Raw genomic sequence first — 19,763 nt, 5'->3', positions numbered from 1 at the left:
TGTATTAGTGTTTGTGTGTCACTTAGTGCGTGTGTGTCAGTTAATGTGTGTTAGTGTGTTTGTGTGTGTGTCAGTTAGTGTCTGTGTGTGTGTGTCTGGTAGTGTCTGTGTGTGTGTGTCTGGTAGTGTCTGTGTGTGTGTGTCAGTGTGTGTGTGTGTGTCTGGTAGTGTCTGTGTGTGTCTGGTAGTGTCTGTGTGTTTAGTGTGTGTGTGTCTGTGTGTCAGTTAGTGAGTGTGTGCTTATGTGTGTCAGTTAGTGTTTAGTGTGTGTGTGTCTGAGTGTGTGTGTGTCAGTTAGTGTGTGTCTGTGTTTGTGTGCTTGTGTGTGTCAGTATGTGTGTTTATGGTGTGTGTGTGTGTGTGTGTGTGTGTGTGTCTCTGTCTGTGTGTGTCAGTTAGTGTGTCAGTATGTGTGTTTGTGGTGTGTGTGTGTGTTAACATGTTTGAATACCTGCACCCCCGCCATACCCAGTATTTTGTCCTTTTGTCCTGCTGCACTTGCCTTTATTGATGAATGCTGTGCTGGTGCCTCATTCACAAGCAGCCACACTGTCTTGTGTCCTCCACTCTCCTTTCCCCCCCTCTATGCTTTCTGGGGGAAAAAAACACAGACCCCAAGACCATTATAATGCTCTCCCATCTCCCGGAGGAAGTCTCGAACCAATCAATGGCAGCCTTTCAGCCCAGCAGGACTGGGCAAACATGAGATCAATAAGTTATTAGCACCATTCTGTCAGCTGTAATGTTGAGATTGATCACAAGGAGGGCTTCTGCACGCTGCCTGGCACATCCCCAGCCTGATAAAGATGACAGATTAAGGGACTAAGGAAAGGGAATTAAGGAGTCTGGCTGTCAAAGCTGTCACTGGCTGGACATTAGTACTGATTTTTTTTCTCTCTCTTTCTCTCCAGCTGGGGCGAGTTGAGGGAGCGCAGGCAGACTTTAAATGGTGTTAAGGGTGAGCTATTATCAGGCCAGAAATGAGCTTCCTTCAGTGTTTGTGCCTGTTAATCAGCAGGATAAAACTCTGCGTGATTAAAGGCAGATAGGAGAAGGCTGCAATCTATTAAATTATTTGTTGTGCATTTTTTGGAAAACGCCGGTGAATATTTATCAACCACGCTTTGAAAAGTGTAGACAGATAAAACATTTGCACAGGTCAGCCATCTGTTAACACCTCTCTCGCCTAATCTCAGCTTCATGTTTACATTTCTCGTTCCATGGCCGATTTGTTTTGGGAGGGTTGGGGGGCAGGAACATCTAGAGTTAGGAACGGATTTCAAAAATAGGTTTGTGTCTTATCAAGGTCATTTGCTGCGGTGCTTTTTTCATCCCTCAAAACAATTTCTGAAGCCCCGGGGAGTGGATCACTGGAAGGAGCTTTGCAAAGGCTAGGGGTGGAATGAGTGTAAGACTTTCCGTTTCAGCCTCCCTTCTCCCCCCTCCTTGCACAGCAAGCCACACACCGGCAACAAATCTCTTTAATCGTGATTTGGTTGTACGATGAGGGATCTTAAATGTCCCATCGCAGATTGTGGAACTCGCTACCACAGGGAGTGGTTGATGCGAATAGTCGAGATGCAGTTAAGAATAGGCTAGACAAGCATATGACCGACACAAGACTCCCAAAGCAAGCGCTCTACTCAGAACTGCTACACGCCAAGCGAGCCCCAGGTGGGCAGAGGAAACGTTTCAAGGACACCCTCAAAGCCTCCCTGATAAAGTGCAACATCCCCACCGACACCTGGGAATCCCTGGCCAAAGACCGCCCTAAGTGGAGGAAGAGCATCCGGGAGGGCACTGAGCACCTCGAGTCTCGTCGCTGAGAGCATGCAGAAAACAAGTGCAGGCAGTGGAAGGAGCGTGTGGCAAACCAGTCCCACCCACCCTTTCCTTCAACCACTGTCTGTCCCACCTGTGACAGAACATAAGAACATAAGAATTTGAAACAGGAGTAGGCCATCTAGCCCCTCGAGCCTGCTCTGCCATTCAACAAGATCATGGCTGATCTGGCCGTGGACTCAGCTCCACTTACCCGCCCGCTCCCCATAACCCTTAATTCCCTTATTGGTTAAAAATCTATCTATCTGTGACTTGAATTCATTCAATGAGCTAGCCTCAACTGCTTCCTTGGGCAGAGAATTCCACAGATTCACAACCCTGTGGGAGAAGAAATTCCCTCTCAACTCGGTTTTAAATTGGCTCCCCCATATTTTGAGGCTGTGCCCCCTAGTTCTAGTCTCCCCGACCAGTGGAAACAACCTCTCTGCCTCTATCTTGTCTATCTCTTTCATTATTTTAAATGTTTCCATAAGATCACCCCTCATCCTTCTGAACTCCAACGAGTAAAGACCCAGTCTACTCAATCTATCATCATAAGGTAACCCCCTCATCTCCGGAATCAGCCTCGTGAATCGTCTCTGTATCCCCTCCAAAGCTAGTATATCCTTCCTTAAGTAAGGTGACCAAAACTGCACGCAGTACTCCAGGTGCGGCCTCACCAATAACCTGTACAGTTGCAGCAGGACCTCCCTGCTTTTGTACTCCATCCCTCTCGCAAGGAAGGCCAACATTCCATTCGCCTTCCTGATTACCTGCTGCATCAGCAAACTAACTTTTTGGGATTCATGCACAATGACCCCCAGGTCCCTCTGCACCTCAGCATGATAGAGACTGTAATTCCTGTATTGGACTGTTCAGTCACCTGAGAACTCACTTTTAGAGTGAAAGCAAGTCTTCCTCGATTTCAAGGTACTGCCTATGATGATGATGATGATGATGAGGGAGAAGGGAATAGAGGGTTATGCTGATAGATTTAGATGAGGAAAGACGGGAGAAGGCCAAGTGGAGCATAAACGGCGACTTGGACCGAATGGCCTGTTTCTGTGCCGTATATCCTGTGTAATCCTATGCATGAAAACAAATCAGTGGGGCTGAATTCTGAGGCCTCCAGCTTGGTACAAATGATGTGACAATACCCTGAAGGTTGTGCAGATTACCTTTATCTGCCTCCCCCAACCATCGGGCATATGGCTGGGAAACTAAATATGGATACCTATCAGCTGTGCCTCAGTGGGCAGCACCCTCGCCTCTGAGTCAGAAGGTTGTGGGTTTAAGTCCCACTCCAGGGTCTTAAGCGCATAAATCCAGGCTGACACTCCCAGTGCAGTGCTGAGGGAGCGCTGCACTGTAAGAGCTGCGGTCTTTCGGATGAGACGTTAAACCGAGGCCCCGTCTGCTCTCTCAGGTGGATGTAAAAGACCCCACGGCACTATTTGGAAGAAGAGCAGGGGAATTATCCCCGGTGTCCTGGGGCCAATATTTATCCCTTAATCAAAAAAACAGATTATCTGATCATGGTCACATTGCTGTTTGTGGGAGCTTGCTGTGCGCAAATTGGCTGCCACGTTTCCCACATTGCAACAGTGACTACACTCCAAAAGTACTTCATTGGCTGTAAAGTGCTTTAAGATGTCCGGTGGTCCTGTAAAGCGCAATATAAATGCAAGCCTTTCTTTGCCAGCTCTGGTTGGACATATCCCTGGCGGTTTCATCCCATGACCTCCTGATTCCAATCACCCCACCGGCTTCAACAACGTTTCTTCACCGTCTCTTAATGTTCTAATAAATAGGTCTTCAAAGAAATTTAATAAATAAGCAACACTTGTTGGTTTTAACGCGCCCTATAATTTTTCTTCTCCCGAGGATTTTGCTCAACGTAGAGTCCTGGAACTTCACCTTCAAATCCTTGAAGACTCCAGGGTAATCCTGGAGGGTTGGCGACCCCTACAGCCGGAGCGCCGTTACCCTCCCCCGCTCCCCACCGAACCCCCCCCCCCCCCAAACCCCTACAGCTGGCGCGCCCTCCCCCCCACCACCGGCCCCACCTCCTCTTCCCTCTCTCCCCCCTTCCCCCCCCCCTCCCCAACCCCTACAGCCGGAGTGCCCTCCCCCTCTCCCCCTACAGCCGGAGTGCCCTCCCCCTCCACCCCCAACCCCGCACGCCCCCCTTCCCCCCCCTTCGCCAACCCCTACAGCCAGAGTACCTTCCCCCCCCTCCTCAACCCCTGCAGCCAGAGCGCCATTCCCCTCCCCCTCAACCCCCTTCCTCCCCTCCCCAACCCCTACAGCCGGTGCGCTCTCCGCCTCTTCCCCCCCCCCCCCCCCAACCCCTACAGCCAGAGCGCCGTTCCCCTCCCCAGCTCCCCACCCCCGAGCCGGGCGCTGCGCCCATTTGGTGTCCTGTGACATACATCGGACCCCGATTTACGAAAGGATATACTTGGTTTGGAGGCAGTTCAGAGAAAGTTCACTCGGTTGATTCTGGGGATGAGGGGGTTGACTTATGAGGATAGGTTGAGTAGGTTGGGCCTCTCCTCATTGGAATTCAGAAGAATGAGAGGTGATCTTATCGAAACGTATAAGATTATGAGATGGCTTGACAAGGTGGATGCAGAGAGGATGTTTCCACTGATAGGGAAGACTAGAACTAGAAGGCATAATCTTCGAATAAGGGGCCGCCCATTTAAAACAGAGATGAGGAGGAATTTCTTCTCAGAGGGTTGTAAATCTGTGGAATTTGCTGCCTCAGAGAGCTGTGGAGGCTGGGACATTTAAGACCGAGATAGACAGATTTTTGAGCGATAAGGGAATAAGGGGTTATGGGGAGCGGGCGGGGAAGTGGACCTGAGTCCATGATCAGATCAGCCATGATCTGATTGAATGGCGGAGCAGGCTCGAGGGGCGGTATGGCCGACTTCTGTTCCTATTTCTGATGTTCTTATTGCCCCTGCGGGAGGGTACTAAGTGGAGTGTCCGATGGAGGGTTCCACGGGTAAGTCTGTGTTCACCTGTGCAGGGCCACGAGGAGCAGGAGCAGTCCTCCAGGCCTCCTCCAAATCCGGCAGGCCTCTGCCAGCCCTCCCCCCCCGAATAAAGTAAATAGTTACCTGTCGGGTATGATAGCACAGTGGTTATGTTTCTGCATGTCTAATGCAGAGGCCTGGAGTACTGATCCGGAGACACGAGATCAAATCCCACCACGGCAGCTGGGGAATTTAAATTCAGTGAAGTAAATATGGTGACCATGAAACTACCGGGTTATCGTAAAAACTCATCTGGTTCACTATTGTCCTTTAGAGAAGGAAATCTGCTGCCCTTACCCGGTCTGGCCTACATGTGACTCCAGGCCCACAGCAATGTGGTTGACTCTTAAATGCCCTCTGAAATTACCTAGTGAGCCGCTCAGTTGTATTCAATCAAGAAGGCGGCTCACCACCACTTTCTCCAGGGCAATTAGGGACGGGCAATAAATGCCGGCCTTGCCAGAGACATCCCATGAATGAATAAATTTTTTTTAACATTGTACAACAGGAAGGAACTTCAAGGATTCAGTAAGTATACATTATGCAACTCTTTTTTTTTTGTCTTCTGTCGAAACGCATGCTGGCATTCATTAATTACAAATTAATGCATGTGTTCTCATTCATTATCATTTAATTAGTACCCCAGGGTAATTATTAAAGGAAATCGGTTCAGTTCCAGAAATCGCTGCCAGTTTCAAGTTGCTGTGGCTGAAACGTGTTATAGTGTCGTCTTTGTTAGTGCATATATCAGTTTGGCACAAATTAACCGCAGTCTGTTTTAAAAGCCCGTGGACATGTCCCACCAGCTTCAGAAGTCTCGGACCATCACAGCGACTCGGCAATGAGGACGGGGAATGCTGATCTTCAGGGGAAAGTAATAAGCTTCTCGGGGTGGTTCAGTGGGTGAATGCACGGCCGGGAATGGCCCTCAGCCAGGGGTGGGGCGGGGGTGGGTCCCAGGTGTGATCACTGCTCTGTACTGAGTTGGCTGATATCGGTTGGTGTTGACACTCTACACATAATCTCAGTAACCCTCGGATAAATGGACAGGTTGCCCCGAGCCACAAAAGAAAACACCCCCCAGTATAATGTACGCACCTGTGAGCATGCTCACGGGCTTGTGGAGGTGTTGCGCTGTGAGTAGCTCAGGCAGTCCTGTGATGTTCACAAGACTCAATAAAACCCCAGTTCATTGAGTCTAGCTTCTCCACGATGAGGCGTGCGGTTGTAAGCCTGGTGGGTGAACAGGTCGGGTTCAGTTTGATTGTTAAACCTTTGCTAAGAAACCTACTGTAATGTATTTGCTTCATGGGCTCTTTATTTAAGAATTCATAGCAACACATTGCTAATAAACCAACTAGTTCTTAATAGCAAAGGTTTAACAATCACACTACACATTACCAGTTCATCCACCAGGCTCACAACTACCTGCCCCATCGTGGATCTCCCGAACCCAACTGGCTGGGGTTTTTAAAGGGGCACTAAAACCGACACATTAAACAAATGTACTTTTTAACAAAAATTGGTTCAAATTAAAATTTGGTTGCCGGGGGTGATGATGCACTCCAGTCCCTCCGGCGCCCACCTCTCGCGGACGGCCACGAGCGTACCGGTGGACACCACGTGCTCCATCTCCAAGGACACCCTGGCTCGGATGTAACCGCGGAAGAGAAGCAGCCAGTCGGGCTGAACGACCCCCTCGATTGCCTGCTGCCTGAACCGGCTGATGGCACCCTTGGCCAGGCCCAGGAGCAGTCCTACGAGGAGGCCCTCGGACCTACCCGCTCTCCTCCGCACAGCGTGGGACTGAAGTGCAACCAGAATTTGAGGAGCAGCCCCGTCAAATATTGAAAGAGGGGCTGCAACCTCACACATTGAACATGCACGTGGAACACGGACTCCTCCAGACCGCAGAAATTGCAGGCGGCCTGGGAGTCCGTGAACCGACATAAAAACGTATTGCACGGGACTGCTTCGTACAACACCCTCCAGGTCAGGTCCCCAATAAATAGAGGAAGGACTCCCGCGTAGAGAGCACTAACCTGAGAGCATACTCATAAGTGCAATACATTACAACTACACTCAGCGTTCTTGCTCCTGACCACTGCCCAGCGAACCCCTCGCTGGGAATCATGTGGGTGTCACTGGGGGGCGGGGGGGGGGGCAGAAATGGTGGGTCCGGATCCAGCTGCCGATGCCGCCTCATGGCCAAGCAGCTTGCTGACGTTCTTCATCGAGTCCCGTGTGTGAAGAACGGCTACTTGGGTGAGATACCGGGGGGCAGCTGGCACTTAATGGCCTTCAGGGCGAAACAAGGATCCTTCAGAGTCGACTGTATAAAAAAAAAGGCCATTATTATTCCGCTAAACTGGCTTGTGGCAGAATCCATCGAAAATATAAGTTGTATCGCACTTGTGCGCCAAGACCCAAGTGACTTGCAATGCACTGAACTACCCGAGTGATATAATGGCAGCACTATATCATCATAACAGGACCTATCAGCCAAATTCCCTGCAGTGCATCTAATAATATGGGGTCTACCACTCCTTCAGCTGCCCCTGTTATAATGGTTCCCTGAGCTAAGTGACTAAAAGCCTACTTATTAAACTCCTGACAACTAATGGGCCCCATATTAAAAACATAATTTACAAAAAGTTCAAACTCTACATGGTGCCTTTAAGTTATACTGCAAATTTATTTATACTGTTCGCCTGCTGTTAAATGGGGACTCCTCTTGTCACACTCGATTGATTCCGGGGATGAGGGGGTTGACTTATGAGGAAAGGTTGAGTAGGTTGGGCCTCTACTCATTGGAATTCAGAAGAATGAGAGGTGATCTTATCGAAACGTATAAGATTATGAGGGGGGCTTGACAAGGTGGATGCAGAGAGGATGTTTCCACTGATGGGGGAGACTAGAACTAGGGGGCATAGTCTTAGAATAAGGGGCCGCCCATTTAAAACTGAGATGAGGAGAAACTTCTTCTCAAAGGGTTGTAAATCCGTGGAATTTGCTGCCTCAGAGAGTTATGGAAGCTGGGTCATTGAATAAATTTAAGACAGAGATAGACAGTTTCTTAAACGATAAGGGGATAAGGGGTTATGGGGAGCGGGCGGGGAAGTGGAGCTGAGTCCATGATCGGATCAGCCATGATCTTATTGAATGGCGGAGCAGGCTCGAGGGGCCGTATGGCCGACTCCTGCTACTAATTCTTATGTTGACATCAGAGATGGAGCCTCGCTCTCGCTAATGCTCTTTCAAACAATTAGCTCAGCTTCTGATGTCACACGTGGAATAGTTCACTTTCGGGGGCGGACACAGAAACATCAAGTTTGAAGTGAAATTTTGCGAGCGTAATTCAGACACTTGAGTTGTTTAAAGTTAGCGTAGGGATTCTGTAAGGGACGCCGCAACACAAATTGACGTTTATTCGAATAGACAGTGGGGCCTCCCTTCCCAATGGAACAGACCTCCCCACCTGACACCCTTTCTCCCTTGCGGCCCCTAAGGTGGATTAAAGAAAATGGCGGATAATCGTGAGGCCTCCAAGTGCAGGACCGGCACCTGTGTGCAGCAATAGCCTGAGTATGGGAATGGAGACACGTACAGTGCAAGTAACAAACGGAATGTGGCATTGTTTTATTCACGAAGGAAAGGATATTAGCTATAAATGAGAGAAATTACAGCATAATGCCTCGGTCTCACGGAAACCTCTTCCTGTGATTATTTTGGCAATTGAGAAGTTGGGTAATGGAGATTCCACTGTAAATTGAAAAAACGTTGCTGTTAATCGGTCTCTGAATATAGCAGGGAAAACAAATCTTTGGATCATAATTCTACTCTCAAAATTGAGCCTTTTTTCCCCGCCTTATTTATTTTGTCCATATTCTTAGGATATGGCTCCATGCAGAGTACATGTTTCACAACACTAGCCGGTAAATACAGTGACGGTCATACACAATTATATACAGTACTATACGTTTGGGTGAGCAGTGTCCAATGCTGAGGCTGGGGTCAACCCTAGACAGGGAGACTTGCGGACTCGTTGGGAGAGGGGAGGAGGGGTTTTGAGGTGTTGCTACCCAAGCCAAATAGTTTATTTGTTTAAAAAGAATTTTCTAAGAATAAAGGAAGAGAATGAAAGACTTGCATTTATATAGCACCTTTCACGACCTCGGGCCGTCTCAAAGTGCTTTACTGCCAATTACTTACATTGTTTGAAGTGTAGTCACTGCTGTAATGTGGGAAACGTGACAGACAACCTGTGCACAGCAAGCTCCCACAAACAGCAATGAGATCATGACCAGATAATCTGTTTTAATGATGCTGATTGAGGGATAGATACTGGCCCCAGGGCACCGGGAAAAACTCCCCTGCTCTTCTTCGGAATAGTGCCAGAGGATCTTTTTAGGTCCACTTGAGAGAGGGCAGACGGGCCTCGGTTTAATGTCTCATCCAAATCCTTAAATTAAATGACTGACGGAAAAATGTTAGTTGACAGCTAACGGGTTTCTTAATAAAAGCGCATTAGAATCATGAAAAAAAATCTTTGTTTTACTGACCCTTTGGAATGAGATTCCTTGCTGTGAATGGATTGTTCCACTCATCTGCTGCTTGCTGCGAGAAGTGTTCAATTTATGAGGTATTGAGCTGTTTAATAAGCTAGGCGGTGGGGGGTTCGGGGGGGGTGGCATCATTTTAGTCCAAAACAAAAAGGTTTATGCTTCATGTTTTGAATTTTTAAAGACTGTATTTCAGTAAGTTTGCCTCAATTGATGGCATTTTGAAGGCGAGTCATTCGTTTCAGGGCATCACATTGGCAATAACAGTGCTCGGTTTGGGAATTTTTTTTCTGGCAATCAACATGGAGGGATGTCAGTGAAAGGGGCAAGAGGCAACCTTCAACTTTTGACGAGATCAGATCTGCCCTCTTTAAGAATCCAACATAGGCTGCAAACCCCAATGGTGAATCCAACCCACAACGCTCCGATAAACTGCAGCCACAGAGCCAGCAATCTCGGGCTCAATTTTCCCCAGTATTTGCGCCGTGTATTTTTGGAGCAGGCTGCTCTTTCTGGCCTAACTTAAAGATCCCCAGTTTCCCCAATCAATTTGGACCAGTGTACCGCTGTTAGTTACGAATTTTTTAGGTCAGTTTTTTTTTCAGCCCGAGGGGGCGTAACCAGCCACCTCCTCCACTTCTGGCCATTTAGGGAAGTTTGGCCGGCTGAGAGTTACTCCAGTTCTGATTAGGCCAGCGCATGTGGCCTGTCGTGAAAAACCTTCCCTCGAGTTAAGGAAATCGGCGCAGCAGATGCCCGGACACACTGAAAGAGTTGAAAAACACATAGCAGCAACTTACCTCCAACCCCGCCCGAAGGCTGTCCGCTCCCCACACGCACAGGAAGGCTGTCTGGTCCGATATTCGGTCCCCGGTTCAGTCGGTTCCGATCCTCGGTCCAAGAGAGAGACGCCAGAATGAAGAGATCCAACGGGGAAACTTACAACACTTTTTTTTTTGGAGGGGGGCATACTTGGGCCTCAAAAAGTCGGGCGTAACTCTTCAAGTACGTCAAAAAAATGCTTTGGGGAAAATTGAGCCCCTCGGATGTCACAGTTTGATCGGGACCGGTGTTAACCCCGCTGCTGGGCATAAGAAAAACAACCCCAAAAAAAGGATATAGGTAAGTGAAAAAGGACAAAAAGCAGGAGAAGGCGCGAGCCAGACAGAAATGGCAGGCACCAGAGAAACAAAATAACTGGCAGTGAGAATACAGACATAGGAGGGGACCACCAACACTTACCAATGCTGACCCTAACCCTAACTCTACGTTGGTAAAGGCCGAGACAATGGGACCCTCCTCCCAATCTCAGCAGAGTGCTCCCCTCACCGTGTCGTTGTGAACTTTACCACTTGCTGCATAAACCATTCTTATATTGGCTTTCTGATTAAAAGCAGGAGAGCCAATAAAGCAACACTTCTGAACTCGAGCCGTTTTTGTGTCCTGTGGCCGTTCTCATTTGGATCCGTCCAAAGTCATTGCTGCACAGGGCCCGGTCCCTGCCTGCAAGACCCTCAGCAGGCCGGGGCCATTAGAGGGAGTAGCGTGTGGCGGCATGCCACTGCAGGGAGCAGCGCGTGCTGCTGCAGGAGGGCGACGGCTGACTACAGTACGGGCAGGTACAGCAGGAGCGGCGAGGTTGGGGCGAAGGAGCGGCGAGAGTTCGTAGAGGGATGTGATCGGGGCCCAGGAAGAGGCGCGAGTTCGGGGTCCAGAAGAGGCGAGGGCCCAGGGGCAGCACGGGCCCAGCCCTCACTGCGATATGCGCGCGCGCTAGGTCCCTGCAGCAGAGCTGGTCTCCAGTCGTCTTGGTTAATCCTTGCCACTGGACCAAGACCTAGCTCTGTCAACCCATGTGGTGGCTGGTGTGCAACGGTCACCCTACGTTAAAAAAATCCACGCACAGGGCATCTTCAAGATGTAGTTCAGGACCTGGAATATTGGGTCCTTCATTGAAACACCTGAAACATTTCGAGGGACTGCCTATGATGATGATGACAGGGCCTATCCAAGAGAGCAGGCATTAATTCCCTGCAACCTGGGCAACAAGGTTGATGGGTAACCCAGTCCCCTTTCTGGGAATACGTATAATTTCTAAATGAGAAAGAAAGACTTAGATTTATATAGCGCCTTTCACGGCCACGGGATGTCTCATAAAAGGGCTTCACAGCCAATGAAGTACTTTTGTTGGAGTGTAGTCACTGTTGTAATGTAGGAAACGCGGCAAACAGTTTGCACACAGCAAGCTCCCACAAACAATGTGATAATGACCAGATAATCTCTTTTAATGATGTTGTTTGAGGGATACATATTGGCCAGGACTCTGGGGATAACTCCCCTGCTCTTTTTCGAAATAGTGCCATGGAATCTTTGACATCCACCTGAGAGAGCAGACAGGGCCTCGATTTAACATCTCATCTGAAAGACAGCACCTCCGACAGTGCAGCACTCCCTCAGCACTGCACTGGACTGGGGGTGTCAGCCTAGATTTATGTACTCGAACCCCTGGAGTGGGACTTGAACCCACAACCTGCTGACTCAGAGGTGAGGGTGCTGCCCACTGAGCCACTGGTTGACACCAAATAAAGGACATAAAACAGTAGGTGAGCTCAAAAGACCTAAACGTTGCACGATTAGTAAAAAATTGTTCAAAATACTGATTTACAATGCAAAATGAGTACGAGTTTATTGCTTTTAAACATTTAAATTTAATACCAAATCTGTGTGGCTTGGTATGAATTTTAAATCTATGAGTCAATGTATGAGGTGGGCAATTTACCATCATCTCTGTGTACTTCTAGTAAATATAAATTATAGTTCGAACAGGAGCATGTTCTGAGAGCTGAAGAGGCAGGAGACTGTGGTTTGGGTAAAGCCCTCTCCACTATTCTGTCAGTCCCTTGCATAGACAACATTTGAAGGTACAACAACCTTTCCCGTGCCAGTCCGCACTGCAATCAGCAGCTTTCTCGAAGCGATTTTTTTTTTGCAAGAGGAAGAACAATTTTTCGCTGCACATCTCTTAAATGTTTATGCGAGCGTAAACGTCTGCTCAAATTTGGAATTGTATTCGAAGGCTAGCTCCAGTCCTTGAAAGTCATGTTTTCATTTTCTAAATTGTCGGAAAACTGTAACTAAATTGAGCCTGTAAGTATGTGGCTTGTAATGATGTTACGTCCATTTTCTTGCCACTTTGCTAATCTTGTATTTCAGATCATATTAAAGTGCATTGTCCTTTCTCCATATTGCCGCAGTCCTTTAGTCCTGATCTCGTGTTGTGCAAATGTTAATCGCATTTTATTTCAGAAATAATTTCCCTTCAATTTTTAGAGGTTACTGGGTGCTTGGGATTTCAAATCTCTCAGATTGGCACAAGATGTTGGAGAGAGGAAATATACTTTTATGATTGAAGCCGTCGCCCTTCATATCGTGTGTGATTGTGTGTGTGTGTGCATGTTTGCGTGAGCATGTGTGTGCGCGTTTGTGTTTGTGCATGTGTGTGCATGCATGTGTACGTGTTTGTGCGTGTGCTTACATGTTTGTGCATGTATGTGTGCGAGCTTGTGGGTGTGTGTGTACCTATTTGTCTGCCAAGCTTCTCTCTTTCCTGGTTTCGAGATAAGAATGTGAGTGTTTGTCCAGTGTGCACTGCATTTCCTGGGTGTATCTTCATCGTTCTCAGAATTGTGTGGCTTTGGTTCTTTGATGCCTCACCCAAGCGGCTGGCTGCCACGTGCGGGCAAAGGCGGTGAGTGTTGGCAGGCTATTCGACCACGTGTGGCATCGCGGCCGGGTCCAATCCTGCCCTCGCCCCCGAGCGGATGCACCTTCCAGCAACAAGGTTAATGGATTGCAATTGGGAGTGGGGAGACCTGGCAGCTTTTTATTTCTCCCTTTCCACCATTCCTCCGCACCCCCCCAGCTCACCACCAACCCCAGCCCAGGAGTGCTCGAGGACAATTACAATGCCGCCGACTGAGCTGCTCACGGCTAAGTCAGCATGAGCCAGCGATCGAAGCTGCTGTGCCGGTTTTTTTTAGTGGTTGTAACACTTAACTTTGAAGGCCAGCAAGGAGGGCTGGTGCGGATTTAATAGGTGATCCGCAGCATTCTGAATTCATCAGTCAGAAGGAATGAATGCTGCCGCATGTGTCTGTCTCCTCAGTTTGGTGGTTAATAAGCACCTGACAGCTGAAAATTTGTTGTTTGAAACGCGCACACTCTGCTGCTTCCTGTTCGTATGCAACATCATGCTCTCAGTCTCACCAGCGATATTAGGGGCATATTGATTTTAAATCTGTTCAGTGTACGCTGTAATTGTATATTAGACGCTGGCCTCGGCATTGAGAGAGAGAGAGAGAGAGAGAGTGCCGCGGATGCGAAGATTATCCATTGCCACATAATCCTGCGTGAGGAAAGTGAGGATCTTGGGGTTTAAGGGGAAGGAGAGGGTGGAACTTAGAAAAAAAAGAGGACTCACAAGGGCTTTAGAACCAGGAGAGAAGATCCAAACAGAATGAGGGAGAGGGACAGGCAGCAGATTAAAGGACGGAAATAAGTGAGGAAGCTTTTTTAAAACCAATCTTGAGAACGCACAGGTAAAATTGGCAGCGTGATTTATGCAAATAAGGGTCATTTGTGCCGATTGACTATTGCCCACGTCCTGCGTGCATTTTGCTCAGTCTGATAGGAGTATTTCTTTCAGACAAATAGCAAACAAGGTCAGTTTTGGTGTGAGCTTCAGTTCCTGTCAGCCTCTGTGATTTAGAGATCTCTAGCGAGGGCACAGAGATTAATTAGCTGAGAGAAGGAAGGAAGGGGAAAAAAAATCCCAAATTTACAACAGCAGGAAAATGATGGTGCAGAAAGAGAGGAATAAAATGCAGTTAGACAGGCGACTGAGTCATTAATTTTCGCAGTATTGACGGGTAAACATTGCAAAGCGACAAAGTCCATTTCAAATTAAATGATGTGCAGACGGTCTAAGATTAAGTATAATGGACATTCTTTTGGTCTCTTTTTTTGTTTCCACAGATGAAATTTTAGGAAAGCGAAGAGTATGTTCACCAATCACCAATAGTGAGTGTCCGGAAATCAAAAGACAAAGAACTGAGTCGCCAAAGGGTAGGTTTGTAATTAAAAAAAAAAAATAGGCTATAGCTAAGCAGAGTTACTGGCTTGTGCTTTTTTCTCGTGGGATGGTGTTTTTATTTTATTTTAGTGATTTATTCCCCCCGCCGCCCCCCCTTCCTCTCCGTCGAGCCCTCTCGTCCCTCCGATATCTGCAGCTGAGGGTTAGATGGTGAGGTCACTCCCGGGCCTCAACCCATGCTGACCGCCGGAAGGCACGTGGAAGTTTCCTGGAGGGGGTGCACGGCGCGGCGCACAGCAAAATGCCGCGGCTGTGATTTGGAACTCGGGCCTTCACAGGCACAGACCCCTGTGCTATACTCCAAAGGGCACCATCGCCTGGTGCTTACACCCGTCTGCTGCAGACGGGGTTAATGAATGGTGAAGATGTCCCTGCCCTTACTCGTCGGAATTCAGAAGAATGAGAGATGATCTTATCGAAACATATAAGATTAGGAGGGGGCTTGACGGGGTGGATGCAGAGAGGATGTTTCCACTGATGGGGGAGACTAGAACTAGGGGGCATGATCTTAGAATAAGGGGCCGCCCCATTTAAAACTGAGATGAGGAGGAATTTCTTCTCTCAGGGGGTTGTGGATCTGTGGAATTCGCTGTCTCCGCGAGCTGTGGAAGCTGGGACATTGAATAAATTTAAGACAGAGATAGACAGCTTCTTAACCGATAAGGGAATAAGGGGTTATGGGGAGCGGGCGGGGGGGTTGGAGTCACACACAGGCCAGACCGGGTAAGGGCGGCAGGTTTCCTTCCTTAAAAGAACATTAGTGTTTAATATGCCAAACAAAATATTGGTGTTTCCATCAGTCTGAATCTCTGGATGCATCTGCAGTGCTATTTTGTAGGTCATCAGAATCTATTTGAAGATGCGAGTATTGAGTTAGTGGTACTTGTCGAGTGTTGGATCACCAAGTTTAGCACATACATATCCTGATGTATAAAGTTCCCTGCCCCACTCCCAACAGATTGCCTGTGGTTTAGCTTAATTACTGGCTGTAGACTTTTCAATTACTGTGTCAGCTGTGGCTCAGTGGGCAGCACCCTCGCCTCTGAGTCAGAAGGTTGTGGGTTCAAGTCCCACTCCAGGGACTTGAGCATAAAAATCTAGGCTGACACTCCAGTGCAGTGCTGAGGGAGTGCTGCACTGTCGGAGGTGCTGTCTTTCGGATGAGATGTTAAACTGAGGCCCCGTCTGCCTCACAGGTGGATGTAAGAGATCCCATGGCACTATTTCGAAGAAGAGCAAGGGAGTTATCCCTGGTGTCCTGGTCAATATTTATCCTTCAACCAACATAACAAAAACAGATTATCTGCTCATTTTCACATTGCTGTTTGTGGGAGTTTGCTGTGTGCAAGTTGGCTATTGCATTTCCTACATTACAACAGTGACTACACTCCAAGAAGTACTTCATTGGTTGTAAAGCACTTTGAGACATGCGGGGATCATGAAAGTTTTTTTTCTTTTTAATATTCAGGCCAACTTATCATTAAAAATTGATCGTGGAATGGACACTTTTATCAGAACCAGAATTGTATTTGGGTTAAAGTAACATGCCTCTGAGATGGTAGACGCCTCTAAATTGGTCCCTTATTCTTTCTGAAATTAATGAGCTGCTCATTATAAGTAACTGGAGCAATGACTAAACGCAGCTTCAGAGCTGTGCCATGATCAGAACTTGTAATAAGCAGAGTGGGCCAATGAGGGGAGCAAATAGAAACTAACACAGGAATCGGGAGATGTTGCCCTCAGTGTTGTTGTTCGAGTGCATTGTCTGTTGCTTTTTCTGACTCCCTTCCCTCCGCCCTACCCCCTGTCCGCCCCCCCCCCCCCTCCCACCCTACCCCACCACCACTGGCCGAGAACCTGCCTAGAACTGAGGTCACCATGGCCCAAAAGGGTACGGTAGCATAGTGGTTATGTCTAGGCTGAACAGTAATAGAACTACTGGATTGTTGTAACAATCCACCTGGTTCCCTGATGTCCTTCAGGGAAGGAAATCTGCTGGCCCTACCCGCTCTGGCCTATATATGACTCCAGACCCACAGCAATGTGTGGTTAACCCTTAACTGCCCCTCTGAAATAGCCTAGTGAGCCACTCGGTTGCACAAGGCGGCTCACCACCACCTTCTCGAGGGGCAATTAAGGACGGGCAATAAATGCCGGCCTTACCGGCGACGCCCACATCCTGTGAATGAATAAATAATAAAAAAAGGAACCATTGCTGGTGCAAGGATGGATGCCTGAGTCTTTGGTTGTTGGAGCAGGAACTTTGGAAAAGAAGGAGGGAGAGAAATGAGAGAGGACCTCTGCATTTTTAAACCAGACTTACGCAAAGACCAACCTCTGTCTTAAAATACTGAGCGATTGAGATAATTACAGAATGTTGCTTAGTAACTATCAGCCGGATGACCCAGTTGCTCTCATGTTTCGGAACATTTTCAAAGGATTCGACACAAAGCTCCCAACACGCAGTGCCTGGCTGCAGGAAAGAGGAAAGCAATGTTGGAATAAGAGAGGAAGTCAGTGGGAAGGGTTTAACCCACAGAGTAATAGACCAGTGGAATAAATTACCAGGGAAGGCTTCTACTTCTTCCGTATGGCAGTAGCAAATCAAATGTCAATATCGAAGTTGGAGATCCAGGCCAAAGCTTCCAGTATAACCGCGTGGATATCCCACAGGCTGCCTGTGAATTCCCTCTGAGGGCAGTGCTCAGTGATGTGCTCCAGGGTCTGATTAGGAGCTCCACAATCGCACGATGGGGATGCTTTAATCTTCTACCAATGGAGAAGCTGGCAGTGTCGACCATGACAGGTTTGAGGCGGTTGATGGTTGTCCATTGTTTGCGAGGAAGGTTTGATCCTTCAGGTTGTACTGTGGGGTCCTCTATAAGGAATCCATTCCGTGTGTCGCAGTTTTTCCAAGCATTTCGCCATCGGTCATCAAGGCTGAGGGGAGATCGCTGAAGGGCTTCTGCGACTGTCCAAAATGGTCGTCTAGATTTGAGACGGGTTGGTGGTAGGTTGTTCAAGCTGGCCTGGATCAGCATGTCTTTGCTGGTGTAGCGGTTGTATTCTCTGGAGACTGCAGATTCGTGATGTTTGCAAGCACGGGGAGCCAAGGTGTTGGTGTCAATAAAAGCGTATCGGTGATAATTCTCATAGTAGAATTCAGCTGGACATCAATGGATTTGCCATGCGGACTTTATAGCTACGCCGGAGAGCAGTACTCCGCTGTAGAGTACACCGGGGCGAGTGCTGCCGTACGGAGGGTTTGAGCGTCTGTTCCCCATGTGGATCCGGCCAGTTTCTGGATCAAGTTGACCCTACTGTTCAGTTTCTTCCCAAGGTTCTGGAGATGCTGTCTATATGACGGAGTGCGATCAAGCGTGACTCCTAAATAGAAGGTTTTTTTTGGCGTGGTTTACCTCTGCGCTGCAAAAGGAGACTTTCAAAGCTTGGTTTGCTCACTGGGTGTTGAGGTGGAATGTCGAGGTGACGGTCTTTAGCGGGTTTGGCCGGAGTTGCCATCGGCGGAAGTAGGCCTCCGTCCTCTGTAAATCACTGGTCAGGGTCTCCTCGGTGACAGACAGATTCATGTTTTGCCTGGCCAAGGCGATGTCATCAACGTATACGAGCTTGCAGGACTTTGTTTCGGGCAGATTACTGGTGTAAACGTTGAACAATATAGGTGCCAGGACAGAAGGCAGTTGAAGTGGGTTCAAGAGGCAATTAGATGTGTGTCTGGGGACTGAAGGGATTGAGTGATACGGTGAGAAATCAATTATGTAGAGTTGATCTATAATGGTCTTTCCTCTTCCCAAATTTTTTTAATGTAATTAATACATTGTTTAAACAGCAACAACAACTTATATTTATATAGCGCTTTTAAAGTAGTGCAAAGTCCCACAGCGCTTCACAGAAGAATTCTGAGATAAAAAAATTTGACACCGAGCCACATAAGGAAAAATTGCGACAGGTGAAGAAAAGCTTTGTCAAAATGGTAGATTTTAAGGAGCGTCTTGAAGGAGGAAAGAGAGCTGGAGAGCTTTAGGAAGGGAGTTCCCGAGCTTAGGGCCAATGGTTGAGCGATTAAAATCAGGGTTGCTCAAGAGGGCAGAATTAGAGGAGCGCAGACATCTCAGGGGTGTTGTGGGGCTGGAGGAGATTACAGAGCTAGGGAGGGGGCAAGGCCATGGAGGGATTTGAAAACAAGCATGAGCATTTTGAAATCGAGGCGTTGCTTAACCGGGAGCCAATGTAGGTCAGCGAGCACAGCGGGTGATGGGTGAGCGGGACTTGGTGCGAGTTAGGACATGCTTTCTTCTTATTACAATAATAGAGTAGTGGAGGTGAAAACGCTGGAATAATTGAAGAATCCATTCGATGCTGCAGTGGGGTGAGTGCAGGGTCTTTCTGGATGGATGAATAAAGATGGGCCAAATGGTGTTCCTTGTCTCGAATTGTCCTGTGGGATTGCAAGAAGATAAAAAAAAAATGGTTTCTCCACGTATGGAGACATTGAGCTGTGTGGTCTGCTGGCCAGCCATTCCATCCAGAAAGACCTCGGGTTCGACCTGAGTTAGAGCATCTCAGTTGGGTGAGTGGGGGGAGTGGTGGGGAAGACATTAAAATTAACTTCAGCATCCTTGTGCTGGGGAGGGGCCAAATCCACCATGGTTCCCACTCCGGATCACTAACTGCGGCTGAAGAGTACTTTGGGTAGGGACAAGATCAGGCTTCATTGAGAGGCTCCTCCTGGTTGAATAGCCTTCTGACATTTGCTGCCGAGGTCACTATCTAGGTGCTGGAGAGATACCAGTATCCTATGGATCTGGGCCACCATATGAGTCTGCCTTCAGTAGAAAAGTAACAAGGACTCTTAGTTCATCTGGGTATGACTTGTTGATAAAGTTTGTTGCCCATCCTTTGACGGAAGGTGTGAATTTTATTTCATACCCATTCACCGCCCCATTTTCTGAAATGGGTCTATGCTCGAATCACAGCTTGCGGGGGTGAAATTGAGGTGTCAAACTTTTAATTGTGTGCTGAATTTCAGAACAGATAAAGTGTGAAAAATGTCTCTGCGGATTTCAGTTTAAAAGACGTTTTCCCATTGGAGATACTTGGTGGGGCGGGGGGGGCGGGGTGTCGGGAGCAGGTTCGAGTCGGTCGGCCATTTGACGCCCCTCG

At 48.1% G+C, this 19,763-nt stretch overlaps 1 protein-coding gene across 4 annotated transcripts in view; it reads left to right on the top strand.

The window, feature by feature from the left end:
- Positions 1–19,763, top strand: part of samd11 (sterile alpha motif domain containing 11) — a 338,469-nt gene that overhangs the window by 156,309 nt on the left and 162,397 nt on the right. For all 4 annotated transcript variants that reach the window (XM_070861033.1, XM_070861034.1, XM_070861036.1 and 1 more), the window contains one exon: positions 14,462–14,551. In XM_070861033.1, the coding sequence (XP_070717134.1) occupies positions 14,462–14,551 (90 nt within the window). The remainder of the gene's footprint in view (positions 1–14,461; positions 14,552–19,763) is intronic.

The sequence above is a fragment of the Pristiophorus japonicus genome, chromosome 18 (assembly GCF_044704955.1).
Source record: "Pristiophorus japonicus isolate sPriJap1 chromosome 18, sPriJap1.hap1, whole genome shotgun sequence".
Classification (NCBI taxonomy): domain Eukaryota; kingdom Metazoa; phylum Chordata; class Chondrichthyes; family Pristiophoridae; genus Pristiophorus; species Pristiophorus japonicus.
This window is presented reverse-complemented; position numbering and strand designations above follow the sequence as displayed.